General features: G+C 38.4%; 1 protein-coding gene across 9 annotated transcripts in view; it reads left to right on the plus strand.

Moving 5' to 3' along the window:
* Positions 1-1273: 1273 nt before the first annotated feature.
* prom1b (prominin 1 b) overlaps positions 1274-16207 on the plus strand; it is a 55361-nt gene continuing 40427 nt past the window's right edge. For 3 of the 9 annotated variants that reach the window (XR_008301212.1, XR_008301211.1, XM_053231122.1), the window contains exon 1: positions 1276-1958. Coding sequence is in view for 7 of the 9 variants with exons in the window: in XM_053231122.1 (XP_053087097.1) it covers positions 1700-1958 (259 nt within the window). In the remaining 2 variants the exon portion in view is untranslated. Of the gene's footprint in view, positions 1959-16207 lie in introns of all 9 variants that reach the window. The other 6 variants (XM_053231124.1, XM_053231127.1, XM_053231125.1 and 3 more) reach the window with 5 other exon arrangements.

The raw sequence follows: 16207 nt of genomic DNA on the forward strand, positions 1-16207 counted from the left end.
ATTCTTTAAAGAACGATATTTCGTACTTTCTATTGGTTTACGGTTACATTTAATGGAATATCTGTACTTTCAGGTCAATTCCATTTTATTTATATAGCATTTTAACAATGGACATTGTCATGAAGCAGCTTTATAGATATTCAGATATACAGTAGATACAGATTTAGATTTACGCCTAATGAGCAAGCCAGAGGCAACAGTGGCAAGGAAAAACATCCTGAGACGACATGAGGAAGAAAACTTTATCCAGAGTCAGAAGGGAACCTATCGTCTTCTGGGTGATAGATTGTTTTTAAAACCGGGATGTTTGGATGCTGTCACTCACAGATTTCCTGTTATCACTTACGTTATAAACAATCAGTTCCCTTAACCGCCTCAGAAAACAACAACAAAATGCGTTTTTCATGTTACCAAGAAACCCTGTCTTGAACGCTTTCCTGTACCAGACAACTTAAAGTTACAACTTTCCTAACACTCTGACTTACAAAGTGCTGACACTGGAGACTCCTTCCAAAAACGTCAAATAAACATTTCTTTAAGCAAACTTCACCATATCTGCCATTACCCACATTTTGTTTAATTGTTTACGCAGAGCGTCAGTCATAGAAGTCCTTGTGTCAACACTAACCAATTCCAACCAATCAGAATCAAGCACCAGTCCCATGGTATCATTTTGTCTTCTGGGAAACATGTAAATATCTGACGTAGCTTCTGAAGGACAGTACTAAATGTTTAAAGATCTTTAAACAAAATAACAATTTACACAGATCACCCTGTTCAAAAGTTTACACCCCCCTGGCCCTTAATGTATCGTGTTGCCTTCTTGAGCATCAGTGAATGTTTGCACCTTTTGTAATAGTTGTGTACGAGTCCATCAGTTGTCCTAAGTGTGAAAAGATGGAGCTCAAAATCATATAGCTGCTGTTGGAAAGGGATCACATATGCACAAGATGCCAGAAAATAAATAATGTGCAGGATTTTTTGAAGAACAGTGGGCAGTTTAACTGCTCAGGACAAAACAAGAGACTCATGAAGAACTATCACAAGACACTATTACAAGAATCAAGCGTATGTAAACTTTTGAATTGGTTCATGTGTGTAAATTGAGTTATTATTGTGTCTTGTGGACTGTATGTACACATTTGTTATGTGAAATAGCTTATTCAAGGCAGAACTAAATAAAAAACAAAATGCACTTTTTATTGCATTTTTTAAATTATTAACATTTTGCACATTCTGCATTAAGGTGTATGTAAACTTTTGACCCCAACACTTTTTCCTGCTGATACTTGAACTTGCACACAGCTCATCCGCGCTCACACACAGAACACACACACACACACACATGCACGAGCGTCCAAACACCAGCGTGCACGCGCGTCAGACAGTCTAGCCTCTCTGGCGCGAGCTTGTGCATTAGAGGAGTTGAGAAAAGCTTCCAGAAGGGAATAAACCGCACCGCGGAGCGCGTGCACTCAGGATGTGAGCCGTAAAACCGACTTGACAGCAACCAGGTCTAAGCCTCTAGATTCCTTCTTTCAGTTTTCTGCACTTGCTGAAACATCCCCATCTGTTTCATAACATTCTCCAGAAGTCAGAAGTCAGGCTTCACGTCTTGTGAAGCAGTGCACCTGTTGTATTCCGTGCTACAAGTTGTGTCGGGCTTTTTAAAAGCGTGCAGCACAAGTTGGGTCTGTGGATGATGATGATGATGATGATGATGATGGTGAGGATGAGGATGATGATGATGGTGATGATGGTGATGTGCTGCTGGAGTTTGGGCTCCGGTGCCGCGCGCGGGGAACCGCAGGCTCCTCACGAGGACACGCTGGACTTCGGCTTTGTCCCGGCGGTGGTGTACGAGACGCACGCGCACTATGAACCCGGAGCCGTGGACGTGCTGTTTCACGTAGTGCACGCGTTTCTGCACACGGTACAACCAAACCCGTTCCCTGCAGGTGAGTCCCCCACCACAAACACACACTAGCATCCTCAGGAGTGTGAGAAAACAGCATACTTACAAAGCATAGGCTGAAGTCAGATACAATGGGAAAAAATACTATATATATATATATATACAGTACTGTGCAAAAGTCTTAGGCACCCTATATTTTTAGTACAAACTTTGTTATAGATTTTTATTTCATGACTTCTACATTATTGATTCAGTACAAAAACATTTCAAATTCCAAACATTAGTTTTCCAGCACAAAATTAAATGTTACAGAAAAATGTTTGTATGTCAGTAAAGAAAGCAGCATATATACATAAAAGACACTTTTCAGTAATGAAGCATAATGAAGGCTGCTGGGTTTCGCTGCAAAAATAAGAAGCGAGTGTGAGAGTCAAAGTCTCCAGAAGAACTGTGGCTGCTTCTGCAAGATGCTCAGTAACACTTACAGCTCATTTCCTTATAAAACTGCACACACTGTACCTGAGACTACTAATTTCTTCTTTAAGGCGAAGGATCGTCACACCAAATATTGACTTTGTTTCATTTATTACTGTTTACTGCTCTTTATAGTATTTTTTTTAGTGTAGAAACATTTAGTTTCATTATTTTTGAAGGCATCTTTGCTCTACAGCATTTCTTTGTATGTGACTTTTTGCACAGTACTATATATATATATATATATATATATATATATATATATATATATATATATATATAATGGGGAAAATACTTAAAATTATATATATATAAAATGTATTTATTAATAATAAAAATTTATATATTAGGGTGAAAGTACTTTCTGGGAAAAAAGTTACTCTCTGCCTTTCTCACTCTCTTTCTCTCTCTGTCTGTCTGTATCTCTCACCTTCTGTCTGTCTGTTGCACTCACTTTGTCCTTCTCTCTGCAGGTATCTCTCACTCTGTCGTTCTCTATGCCTGTCTGTCACCCTCTGTCTTTGTCTTTCACCCTCTTTTCTCTCATCCTCTGTCTTTCTTTGTATGTCTCTTTCATCTCATCTACATATGTGTGTGTGTGTGTGTGTGTGTGTAAAAAATTACAGCAAACACCTGTAAAACGTCTTTACAGTAAAGTACTGTAATATCTTACATAGTAGGCTATAACATAACATACTCCAGTACATTCGCTCATTTAGCTGATGCTTTAAATAAAAGAAAAGAAAAGAAGAAGAAGGAGCAATTTACATCTGATGCCAGTCTGTTAACCTTCAGCACAGTTGTATCCTGCATCAATTGTAAGCTGCTTCGGAAAAGTTTTTTTTTACTGTAAAAATGTAAATTACTGTCAAATTTACAGCCAGTATTTTACAGTATAAGCTTTCTTGCCATTATTAGAGCAAATCACATGATACATTTCTGAAATCCTCAAGATGTTGACTCTACATGTGAAGCAAAAATGTTCATATCATATTCTGAAGAAGCATGGCTTACCCTTTTGTCAAAACTGATAGAAACCTATTTTAAATGATGTTTGCTAATGCTTTGATACATTAAATCTGGACATTGGATTTAAAAAATGCTCACTATTTTCCAAATTCATTACCATTCTTCTTTTCTAAAATTCAATATATGTTATAAAGTGGGCCTAATAATCACAGGAGAAAACCATGACTAAAGTGTAAGTAACATAATAATGTTATACTTCTTTTCTTGCAGTAGCAACATAACATAGGATTTAAAATATATATATATATATCAACACATAATCTCTAAAATAATATGAACACTATACACTAGATAAAAATCTCTGCATACTAAGTAGTAAGCCTAAGTAACATTCTGTATTTCCCAGTCTTATGCCTTATTTACCTGTTTCTTAAAATGCTTCATAAAAACACAATTTATTGCATATAAAATAAATCAATGTATCATTTAACCATAGTTGTTGGGTGTTTCATGCATCCATTCACGCATACATTATATTCTTTCACTTTTTCATTCTTAATTTATTGTATTTTAATTAACCTGAACCATGCTGTCCCAAATTACCAAACCATGCTTCTCAAGATTTTTGAGGCCAGCTTTCGGTTTGATGTTAAACACACCCCCTTATATGATGTCACATGAATTAAGTTCTATTATTTCTTGCATTTCTATTTCCGCAAGCACTTGAAAAGCATATGATTGTAGTCTTTTGGGTCACAGTTTTTATATGTAAAACAGTATACTGACTTTTCTTACTCAAAAAAACCCAGAAAATATCCAAAAAAACAAACAAAAAACAGAACTCTAGATAATATGGTTCGGAACCTATTCTGGCATCCAGTTCTGATGTAATGTTTAGTAGGGTAGTATGTAGTTTCAGGCCCTTGGTTTTTTGACCAACTATTCTGACCTACAGTGGCATACTAATTTGATATGCTACTTAGTATGGCAGTACCAGTGGGAATTTTGGGCACTCTGACAAACCTCACCACTGAATCCTGAATTCTCTCAGACACAGGCTCTGGAAAAACATCAAAACTGGGGGAAGGGGGTGTTACATGGGGTTTGGGTTTGGTTCGCTGCTGCTGAACTCATGCAAATCTCAGAATAAATTATAGAGCACCAGTTTTGAGTAAAGGCAGCTCAAATAGACTTATATGCCATGGCTGCTTTTTGAAGTATTTGAATTCTTATACCATACATGCCTGAGCATGGTGGTCCGAGGGAGAGGAGGGCCACGTTGTCACGTTTCTGACTGTTCCATACATTTCTTGGGTAGATCACAATGGAATAAATGTCATACCAAATGAAATAATGAAGTATCAAGCACATATTTTGTACTTATTATATCTTGCTATCTTATTTCAGTATGGGCTTATGGACAGAGCAGAGGCTACTTAAAATACTTAAAATTATATATATATAAAATGTATTTATTAATAATAAAAATTTATATATTAGGGTGAAAGTACTTTCTGGGAAAAAAGTTACTCTCTGCCTTTCTCACTCTCTTTCTCTCTCTGTCTGTCTGTATCTCTCACCTTCTGTCTGTCTGTTGCACTCACTTTGTCCTTCTCTCTGCAGGTATCTCTCACTCTGTCGTTCTCTATGCCTGTCTGTCACCCTCTGTCTTTGTCTTTCACCCTCTTTTCTCTCATCCTCTGTCTTTCTTTGTATGTCTCTTTCATCTCATCTACATATGTGTGTGTGTGTGTGTGTGTGTGTAAAAAATTACAGCAAACACCTGTAAAACGTCTTTACAGTAAAGTACTGTAATATCTTACATAGTAGGCTATAACATAACATACTCCAGTACATTCGCTCATTTAGCTGATGCTTTAAATAAAAGAAAAGAAAAGAAGAAGAAGGAGCAATTTACATCTGATGCCAGTCTGTTAACCTTCAGCACAGTTGTATCATGCATCAATTGTAAGCTGCTTCAGAAAAGTTTTTTTTTACTGTAAAAATGTAAATTACTGTCAAATTTACAGCCAGTATTTTACAGTATAAGCTTTCTTGCCATTATTAGAGCAAATCACATGATACATTTCTGAAATCCTCAAGATGTTGACTCTACATGTGAAGCAAAAATGTTCATATCATATTCTGAAGAAGCATGGCTTACCCTTTTGTCAAAACTGATAGAAACCTATTTTAAATGATGTTTGCTAATGCTTTGATACATTAAATCTGGACATTGGATTTAAAAAATGCTCACTATTTTCCAAATTCATTACCATTCTTCTTTTCTAAAATTCAATATATGTTATAAAGTGGGCCTAATAATCACAGGAGAAAACCATGACTAAAGTGTAAGTAACATAATAATGTTATACTTCTTTTCTTGCAGTAGCAACATAACATAGGATTTAAAATATATATATATATATCAACACATAATCTCTAAAATAATATGAACACTATACACTAGATAAAAATCTCTGCATACTAAGTAGTAAGCCTAAGTAACATTCTGTATTTCCCAGTCTTATGCCTTATTTACCTGTTTCTTAAAATGCTTCATAAAAACACAATTTATTGCATATAAAATAAATCAATGTATCATTTAACCATAGTTGTTGGGTGTTTCATGCATCCATTCACGCATACATTATATTCTTTCACTTTTTCATTCTTAATTTATTGTATTTTAATTAACCTGAACCATGCTGTCCCAAATTACCAAACCATGCTTCTCAAGATTTTTGAGGCCAGCTTTCGGTTTGATGTTAAACACACCCCCTTATATGATGTCACATGAATTAAGTTCTATTATTTCTTGCATTTCTATTTCCGCAAGCACTTGAAAAGCATATGATTGTAGTCTTTTGGGTCACAGTTTTTATATGTAAAACAGTATACTGACTTTTCTTACTCAAAAAAACCCAGAAAATATCCAAAAAAACAAACAAAAAACAGAACTCTAGATAATATGGTTCGGAACCTATTCTGGCATCCAGTTCTGATGTAATGTTTAGTAGGGTAGTATGTAGTTTCAGGCCCTTGGTTTTTTGACCAACTATTCTGACCTACAGTGGCATACTAATTTGATATGCTACTTAGTATGGCAGTACCAGTGGGAATTTTGGGCACTCTGACAAACCTCACCACTGAATCCTGAATTCTCTCAGACACAGGCTCTGGAAAAACATCAAAACTGGGGGAAGGGGGTGTTACATGGGGTTTGGGTTTGGTTCGCTGCTGCTGAACTCTTGAATCAACAACTAAAACATGCAAATCTCAGAATAAATTATAGAGCACCAGTTTTGAGTAAAGGCAGCTCAAATAGACTTATATGCCATGGCTGCTTTTTGAAGTATTTGAATTCTTATACCATACATGCCTGAGCATGGTGGTCCGAGGGAGAGGAGGGCCACGTTGTCACGTTTCTGACTGTTCCATACATTTCTTGGGTAGATCACAATGGAATAAATGTCATACCAAATGAAATAATGAAGTATCAAGCACATATTTTGTACTTATTATATCTTGCTATCTTATTTCAGTATGGGCTTATGGACAGAGCAGAGGCTATGCAATGGTGACTTTGCCCACAAATGCAAAATATATTACAGTGGGGAATTTTCAACAAACTCCATGGCAAACAACTGCAGGTTATCCCTTCCAATCACAACCCCCCCCCCCCCCCCCCCCCCAAGACCTATCAATAATCAATAAACTTGGTAAGGAACTATAGTAGAAAGCTGCTCTCTGAAATGAACAATATTGGAATATAGTGGCATTTGGCAAAATAGTCTACTGTATATCTGACTAATCAAACTCTTCAGAGTCACAGTTCTGGCCCACATAATTTGCATTGTGTGGCCCATTTACTGAATTTCACACACTGCACTTGCTACTCTTTCTTCTGAAAGAGCCTTTTGCCAAAATGTGTCTTATTCTTTTCATCTTCTAATGCCTGCTTCACTGTTGTGTCAGTTTGCTGTTTTGCACTCTTTTCTTCCTTGGCAAGCTGGTTTTCTGGGGGCAGTTTTTGGATAAGACCAGACATCCTCTGGTGACAGTAGTCCTTTGTCAACTCTGATATTGTTTGGCTAGGGTGCACTAGTGGTCGCATAAAAACTAAGCAGGTCTGCATGTGACTTCGTGCCAGGCAGGGCTGGACTGGTGCAGGAACCTGGCAGGGCTGGACTGGTGCAGGAACCTGGCAGGGCTGGGTTGGTGGTGGAGTCTGGCAGGACTGTATTAGTGGTGGAGCCTGGCAGGGTGATTTTACTATTGAGACTGGCTGGTCTGGGTGTTGAAGGAGGAGCTCGGCATGGCTGGGTTGGTGTTTTGGACTGGCCGGACTGGGTTGTTGTTAAGCCTTGCAGGGCTGGGTTTGTGGTGAAGCATGGCAAGGCTGAGTAGGTGGTGGAGCATGGCAGGGTTGAGTTGCTGTTGGGACTGGCAGGACTGAGTGTTGATGATTGAGCCTGGCATTGCTGGGTTGGTGTTGGGACTGACAGGGTTGGGTGTTGATGGAGGAACCTGGCATGGCTCAGTTCATAGAGGAGCCTGGCAGGGCTGGGTTGGTGTTGGGAGTGGCAGGGCTAGTTTGGTGGTGGAGCTTGGCAGGACTGGCTGGTGATGGTGGAGCCTGGCAGGGCAGGCTTAGTGGTGAAGCCTGCCAGGGATAGGTGTTGAGGTGGCACCTGGCTGGGCTGGGTTGGTGTTTGGCCCGGCAGGGCTGGGTTGATTTTTGGACCGGAAGAGCTGGATTGGTGGTGGGGCCTGGCAGGGCTGAGTTGCTGTTTGGACTGGCAGGGCTGAGTTGGTGGTGGAGTCTGTACCCCACCCATGCTAAAGCCAGAGTTACTGTTCAAGGGAATTGCAGCCAGAGGATAGGAGATTCCCATAATTCTGCAAATATCTCTGCCTAATTCCATGGATGTCATTGTTTTTTTTTTTCAGGATTGTTCCTCATCCAGGCTTTACATGAAGCACTGATATGCTTCTTTAGTGGCTTGTACACAGACCTGAAGCTAATGATTGCATAGGGGTGGAAATGAAAGCATAACTATGCCATTTTCTTTAGCGTAACTTAGTCTCTCAATGGACATATGAGACTCATGATTGTCCAACAGGCTTCTCCTTTTTGCTCTTTGTATGCTCAGTGAAACCTGATCAATCCAAAATAAAGAATCTTAATTGGATGCAAAGAAAGAATGCTCAAATACTTAACTTACACTTTTCATGCTATACAGTTATTCAGAATGTATTTAGAACTGCCTTTATCCTTTAGGGCATACCATGTAATTAGAATTGTCATGAATGGTATGACAATCCAGATTTGTCGTACTGGTTATTGTATACAAATGGGTAAAAATGGCCACATTGTGTAAGATGCCATCTAGTCAGTTTCTGAGACTAAGGCTGTGTTCCAGTATAACACACTCTCAACAATTTGCACTTGCTATTTCCACTAGGGGGAATCCACATTACTTTGATAAGGGTTGTTTCAGTACTTGTTTAGGTTATTTTGCTAGGATGAAGTGAATATTATTGCAGATTTCAGGGAACCTATGCAAACATATGCAATTTCTTTTTCAATTTAGAAGAAAAATAAAGTTGTTTATAACTAGCTAGTGAAACATTTGATTGGCTACATTAAAACTAGAGCAACAGACAGACTCAAAAACAGGTTATGCATTTCTTTTGTTTCTCAGGGTGATGAGAGAGGAAATGAGGACTGACTGACCGTGTATATGTGTGTGTGTGTGTGTGTTTAGAGGAGAATAGGATTGCAGAGGTAAGTCCCTGCTGTCTAATCAATTAGCTGATCTGTCTCTCTGAGTCACCTCCCTCATCACATAATCTGATAATCTGAGTGCCATATGCTGCCAACATGCACACTGTGGCCCTACAATGTACATTAAACTTCCCAAATTATGATGTGATTATAATTCCTAGTATATAATCTGGAAATGTGATCTGCATTCACCAAGGTTGTTGCCATAGTGGAAGTTTAAATAACATTTTTTTGGAAATAATCACAAATTTAGAACCCTAGATTGCAATGTTTATGGAAGAATCATTCTATAGCCTATGTATATCAGCATGTAATATTACTTCACAAATAAAATAAAAAAGTGCTTATTCCATCTTAAACACACAAGCATTCTTCCTCATTTATCAAGTTGGATACAAATGAATTTATTTATAAATCGTTTGTTAGGGCATTTACACCAGAAATATTGTATTCTGGAAAATGCTGTTAGTTCGGAAAAAGGTTCATATCCTATGAGAGCTCCTGAGTTTGTGTAAATTTATGTATAAGGACACTATACACTAAACTATACACTATACACTAATGCAAAGCTCAGTTGATCAGCTTCAAATTACATAATTGGCAATTAGTTACTGCAATTTTATACATGGATTTTAATTTTTATTCAAGTTTAATTACCTTATTTATTTCAATTACATACGCAAATTTAATGAAAATTTTGTGAAACCCAGTTATTTCATTATAATTGTTCATTATTTAAAGAAATTTTCAAAATGCAAAGAAATTAAAGAAAGCAAGCCATGGAGAATGGCGAAGGAGGGGAAAAAGAGCCCTTTTTGCTTGATTCTTGTGGTTGTCAAATTTCAAAATCAAGTGTTAAATGCTACTTTCATAACAACAAGCTGTTACAAGACACAAGCGGGTCGATCAGCGATGCTGTTTTGTGCCTGATGGTTCAGGGGCCTTTTTGAGGATTGATGTCATCTTGAATTCTGTTTAGTGCCTGCCCCTACTAGAAAGTTCAGACTTGGCCATAGAGCTTTCAGCAAGATGATGAGCCAAGCATACTTACACATACACAAATCTAAGGACATAAAAGAGCTTAAAATGTTCTGCATGGAGGAGATCTCCATGAAAGATCTCTCCACATGTGTTTACAACCTTGTTAGAGACTCAGTGCTGTTATTCTCTACAGGACAGGTGTCACAAAATATTAATTGTAAGGGGGCTGATATTTTTGATTGCACTACTTAAAAAATTACGGTGTTAAGAAAAGGGAAAAAGTGTTTATTCTGCTGCTACTACTATTCTGTGCTACTATACAATGTTCAAAATATCACATTGCATGTTTTTTTTAATATATTAATTTGCGTTTTTATTAAGGGACATAAAGTGAATGCACGGTTTAATTTGAAAAATGTTTATTGGCATGATTGTTGCCCCAAAAGAAGCATGAAAAATGTATGACAAATTAATAAATAAATAACTTTTGGTGTGCTGCACACGTGACGTTGATTTTTTCACAACCATTTGCTAGTTTGGCTTACCTGTGGATAAATCTCAAGTTAGTGATGGTTATATTTTTGGTACTAGACATAACTAGGCACTTCCAACAAATAATAGTACTAGTATAGTATAACTAAAAGTGGGTGGTCTCTGTTCCCCTGCACTGTCTAATTTAACCCATTGATGACGCTTATCTTCTAATGTTTATGATGTTTATTGCATATCTAAAATGTTGCTTTTGCATAGTAAGTCATTTGCACACAAAACTCCTTTCAAACACAAAGTCCAGCGAGGCAAGGCAGAATTACATAGAGAAAAACAAGCAGGAAGGAAGGTAGAAAAGGGGGTTTAACAAGGGATTAGAGAGAAAGAGATTGGGATTGACAATAAAAGAACCATGAATGCAAACAAAAAAAGACAGATCAGTTAAATACCCAGTAGAAGACCCCTTAAAGAGGATTAACCATATGCGTCTCCGTGAAGTTGAACCTTCCTGTTTCACTCTCTTACTTACACACACACACTTCTTGGTTTGGTCTGCTAAGTTAGCTGGATTTCGACTAATATGCAGCACTGGGGCTGGAGTTGATTTTCCCTCCACATAACATTCTTTCACGCTACACCAAGTGGCTAATCGACCCATGCTGAAATCAAAGCTTTAGTATTGACTAATATGTCTAATGTCCTGCAATAGATTCCTCCTTATATACTGTATGTTTAGTCTTCATCAGTGGAGCAAGAGGATGCTACGTTTACAGAATCATATGTCTACAGAGAGATTCTTTTGGACTGACTCAACTCCGGTCTCAGCAATGCACAGGCCGGCCTCTGAAAGCTCACAGGCTCACAGGACAGGCTCTAAACTAGTCATGGCAACCACTCTACAATGGGCTTGCTGGAACTGAGAACATTTCAGAGGGGTTATCAGCCTATGGCTAGACCCACAAACAGAGATGTGTCATTGTCACAGTGAGAGGTGTACAGACTCTAGCTTACTAGAGAAGCAAGGCTTTTCTAACTGAATGCGTCCATTTGGGAGCGGTGCCCCATCAGAGAGAGACAGTCACCACAGACCTTTACTGGCTGGCATGTGGCCCCTCCCCGTGTGAGATCTGAACACACCAACCAGATGGAATTTGTGCAATGGTGCAGCAGACAAGAGGGAGAGTGGTGTCTGTACCCAGAAGTGGTGTCCCAGATCTGGGAAAAACTTGGCAAGGCATAGGTGGATTTCATTGCCAATACCAGGTCAGCACATTGCTGATTGTGGTTCTCCCTGGTGGAGCCGGACAGCCTGCTGGGACAAGACTTTGTTATCCAATGCTGCTTTTGCTAGTGATAGGGACACCCTGGTGGCTTCCTCCCTGAACAGATCTGCTGTCCCTAGTACATGGGCTTTGTATGCCCTTAGGTGGAAGCTGTATTACAAATGGTGTGCACCTCATCAACTAGATCCAGTGTATTGCTCCATTCCCAGAATACCTTTCTCTGACAAGATCACCTTTACACTAAAGATGTATGTTGCAGCCATCAAAGATCATCAGAGCACCATCAACGGCATCTTTCTGGAGGCTAATAAACCTATTACAACCTCTCTTAAAAGGGTGAAGTGCCTTCATCTTCCAAGATCCCTGGGTCCTTTCAAGCCTATGCAACATACTGCCTTTTTGCTAGCAATCGCTTCAGCAAAGTAGTGGGTAGAGTGCTATGAAGAGAATCTCCTTGTCATGGCCATTAATTAAAGACTTGTCACTCCAGGAAGTAAGTGCTGCTGCTACCTGGGCATCCCCATGTATCTTTTCCAGGTTCTATACCATCTAATCTATACCATTGCCTCCCCACTGGGGATGAATGTGGTGGTTATGCATAGGTTATCCAGGTTTTGGCATAAGTTACCCACTCCTAGGGGTTGGGAGGAGTGAAATAACTAGAAAGCAATGTGGTTCTGTGAACCCCAGATAACTACCATGGTTTCTTGTCATTTGGAATCAGTGCTGATCCATTGGGTACTCAGCAAGAAAGTTCCTAAGAGAATGGCTGTATGTCATATTTCACTTTGTGACTTTGTTCTAAAGGTTTTGGCCTGCATACCCATGTACACAAATAGTTATCCAGCTCATTTTCACCACCCCTGGTGGCTGTCTGAGCTATAACGACCACAGAACCATACTTGCATCTATATGTAATTAGTGTTCAAGCCAAACATAAACGAAGCAGGACATCTAATTACTGTGTAGTGTTCATGGGCACAGAGATAGCATCCACTAGGAGGCTAGTCATTTAACAATCTGTTAAGCCTACAAACGCCACAATTGTATATCTAATTTTATATTATGATCACAAAAATAGGGCCCTTAAAGTTTTTAATGTTACAGAAGGAGGTGCATGGCTCTGTGTAGGTGTAGGTGTAATTTACAGGTATAACTCCACCATTTTGCTAATTTGGTTAGAGGTTTTCCTCTAAAATGTGAGCACTCTTTAAACATCTGACACTAAAAATGTCAGTCTTAAATAATAACTTCTTAAGAATATGTATGAACTGAGTTAGTTTAAGATTTTTTTTGAAATAATAAATACATACATAAATAAAAACAAGACGTTTAAATAACATTATTAAAATATGTCTCTATAGTGGTACATTGATTAATAAGTCTAAGGAAATCTGATGACTAGTGGAATAAACTAGAATCCATGTAAATTATTCAGTGTTGTTCTTAGGCCTTGAGCTAAACCCTGGACTCTAACCCCAAACTGTACTATATATATGTGTAAATAGTTTTATTTGGACCATGCCAATTATTTAAACCGGAAAAGAGGGTAACGTAAATTGGGATGTCAGTGAGTTATCTTTATCGTCTCACATCGATGCTAGAATCAGCAACACACTCCACTTCCCATACTGCATTGTGGACTACAAACATGACCACTCCGAACTACAGCTCCCAGTTGTCGTGTTCTAGCTCCCCTGACTTCTGATTTAATACACCTGATTCCATTCACGACCCACGCTATATAAACAGACTCCAAACACACGAACCATGAAGTATTGTTCAGTGAACCTTTCTCTTGATGTATCAAGCCTTTTGTCGTTACTGATGGTTTCATCCTGTTTGATATTCTCCTCTTTTTTCCTCGTCCTCCGGTTTTGTGATTCTAGTTTTGATTGCTTGAACCTAGCCTGCTTTTTGACTCTGCTTTTGCCTAACATTTTCAACCTGTTTGACATTCTGCTCTTGTTTTTAATGAAAGCACATTTTTGCAACTGTATCCACTCTCGCTCCTGACACATGCAGACCTAATGAAAGAGTTAGTGTGTTTATAAGACATGCAGTAAATGCAGATTAGTGTATAAGCAGCTTGCTATTTGTGTTGTGTTGTGACTGCTTATGTAGGTCATGATACTGATCATGTGTTTCAAATAGAGTGACTCACACTCGCACACATTCGCATACCCACACACTTGTGTAATCATGTTCTGCGCAGCTAACTATGGCTAAGTGTACATCTACAGCTCAAATTTTAACCTCCCAAATGCACACACACACACACACACACACACACACACACGCATGCACACAAACACACTAGACATAGGTGCTTGTTTTACAAGTTCATATGTCCTCGAATTTGAATTGTTATTTAAACTAATACGATGTGCATTAGTCTGAATCACTACAACATAAAGCTAAAATACTAATACACTCTAGTTAGGAACTGTGCGAGTTTTTTTTTTTTACCTTTGTTGTATATACATGATTACTAAATCCTTTTGTATAGTAAATAATCCCAAGCAGGGATAGAGATAAATTTTGTAGTAATTTTCCAAATTCCATAGCCATTCAGCGAGTTATTGTCATAACAAATATCATGACTTTCATTTTAAATGTATAAAAATGAACACATGAATCAATTCATTTACATTTACCTCATTTGGCCGTTGCAATCGTCCAAAGCGATTTACAGTCGAGACAGGATACGAGTGAGCAGTTGAAGGTGAAGAGTGGCACATGAACACACCAAGAATGCAACGAGAAATCAGAAAAAGCAACAACAAAACCAAAAACACGACAGCATTATATCGTAACAGAAAGGTCCTCATTGAACATGTTGAACTTGTTGAATATTACACGTTTGTTGCTGATTGGCTACAGCATGCAATAGTCTGAGAGACAGCAGAAAATGGAAAGCTGCAGGATGTTTAGAGGAACTATGAGCCTAAATGAATCTATGACTTAGTGGTTAGCACTGTTACCTCGCACCTCTGGGGTTGGGGGTTCAAATCCCGCCTCTTAACTATATGCATGAAGTTTGCACGGAGTTTGTTCTCCTCCACAGACATTCATTGTAGGCTGATTGGCATTTCCATCTTGTGTGTGATTGTGCCCTGTGACAGGTTGGCACCCTGTCCAGGATGTCCCCGAGCTTCCCTGCGACCCTGTGCAGGATAATCAGTATGGAAAATGAATGGATGAATCTACTGATGCTTTTATTTCTGCATTTTTGTTAAGAGCATTTATAATGATGTTATTTTAGATACGCTGTCAACTTGGCCCAGCATTAAAGAATTACTCCTTACTGTAATAACATACGTAACATGTCATTCAATTGTTTTCACTAGACTAACTAGACAAGAGACTGTGCAAAACTGTGATAGTCGTATGCCTTGTCCAATCAGCAACTAGCATGTGCTGTTCAATATGAACCTACTCTTGCTGTTTTGTGTTCATGTTCTGAATTTGCGGTTGTGTTTTGGTTTGCCAATGTGTTTGGAAGCCTTGATGGCTTCCAAGGCAGATACACGATTTCTGGCATGTGTGCTAGTCACATTGTGTTTGACAACGCATAAAGGCATGTTCTTCATAGTTGGTCCCAGAATGCACTGCACAGTTTGGTCATCACCCAGCATGTAATGTAAAAAAAAAAAAAAATAACAACACGTGCTATAATGCAAAGCAGAAAAAAAAGTCTATCTAGATATGATTTCTGTTGTGCTGTTGAGGTGCTCATGGCTTTGTTTTTTGTGTGTGTGTGTTTGTGTGTGTGTGTGTGTGTGTTGAGTTGTGCCATGCTGTTCTTTCTACATCTGTCTTACGCTTGTTTCTGTTTGTAAAATCTGTCTTGCAAGACCTGTTTCAATTTCAGCTTCTTTTATAGCATTATGCTCTGAGTTTTGCCTCATTTGATTTTTACGTCTAAGTAAAATTTGATTTTTATATATAAGTAATATCAAAGCAAACGTAATATCTGACAATGCTCCAAATGCATCTGGTAACGCCAGTCAGTGTTACGTCTCATACGTCTCATAAGTTCAGACTATTTTTTGCATTTCAGATGAAAGAACAATATTATCTTTCTTGTTGTTGTTGTTGTTTTTATTGTTTTACACACATGTACTGTATATCCAGCTAATGGAAACACATCAATTACTTTTCACATCATGGCAGCCTTGTCTTAGCTACACATTCACTCAGCTCAGTAATCCAACACTTCACCATAGCGAACCTTAGACTGACTGAATGCGTTCAGATTAGAAGGTTTTGAAGGTTTGCCTTCTGCTTTAATCTCGAATGATA

Source organism: Pangasianodon hypophthalmus, chromosome 28, assembly GCF_027358585.1.
Source record: "Pangasianodon hypophthalmus isolate fPanHyp1 chromosome 28, fPanHyp1.pri, whole genome shotgun sequence".
NCBI classification, from domain to species: domain Eukaryota; kingdom Metazoa; phylum Chordata; class Actinopteri; order Siluriformes; family Pangasiidae; genus Pangasianodon; species Pangasianodon hypophthalmus.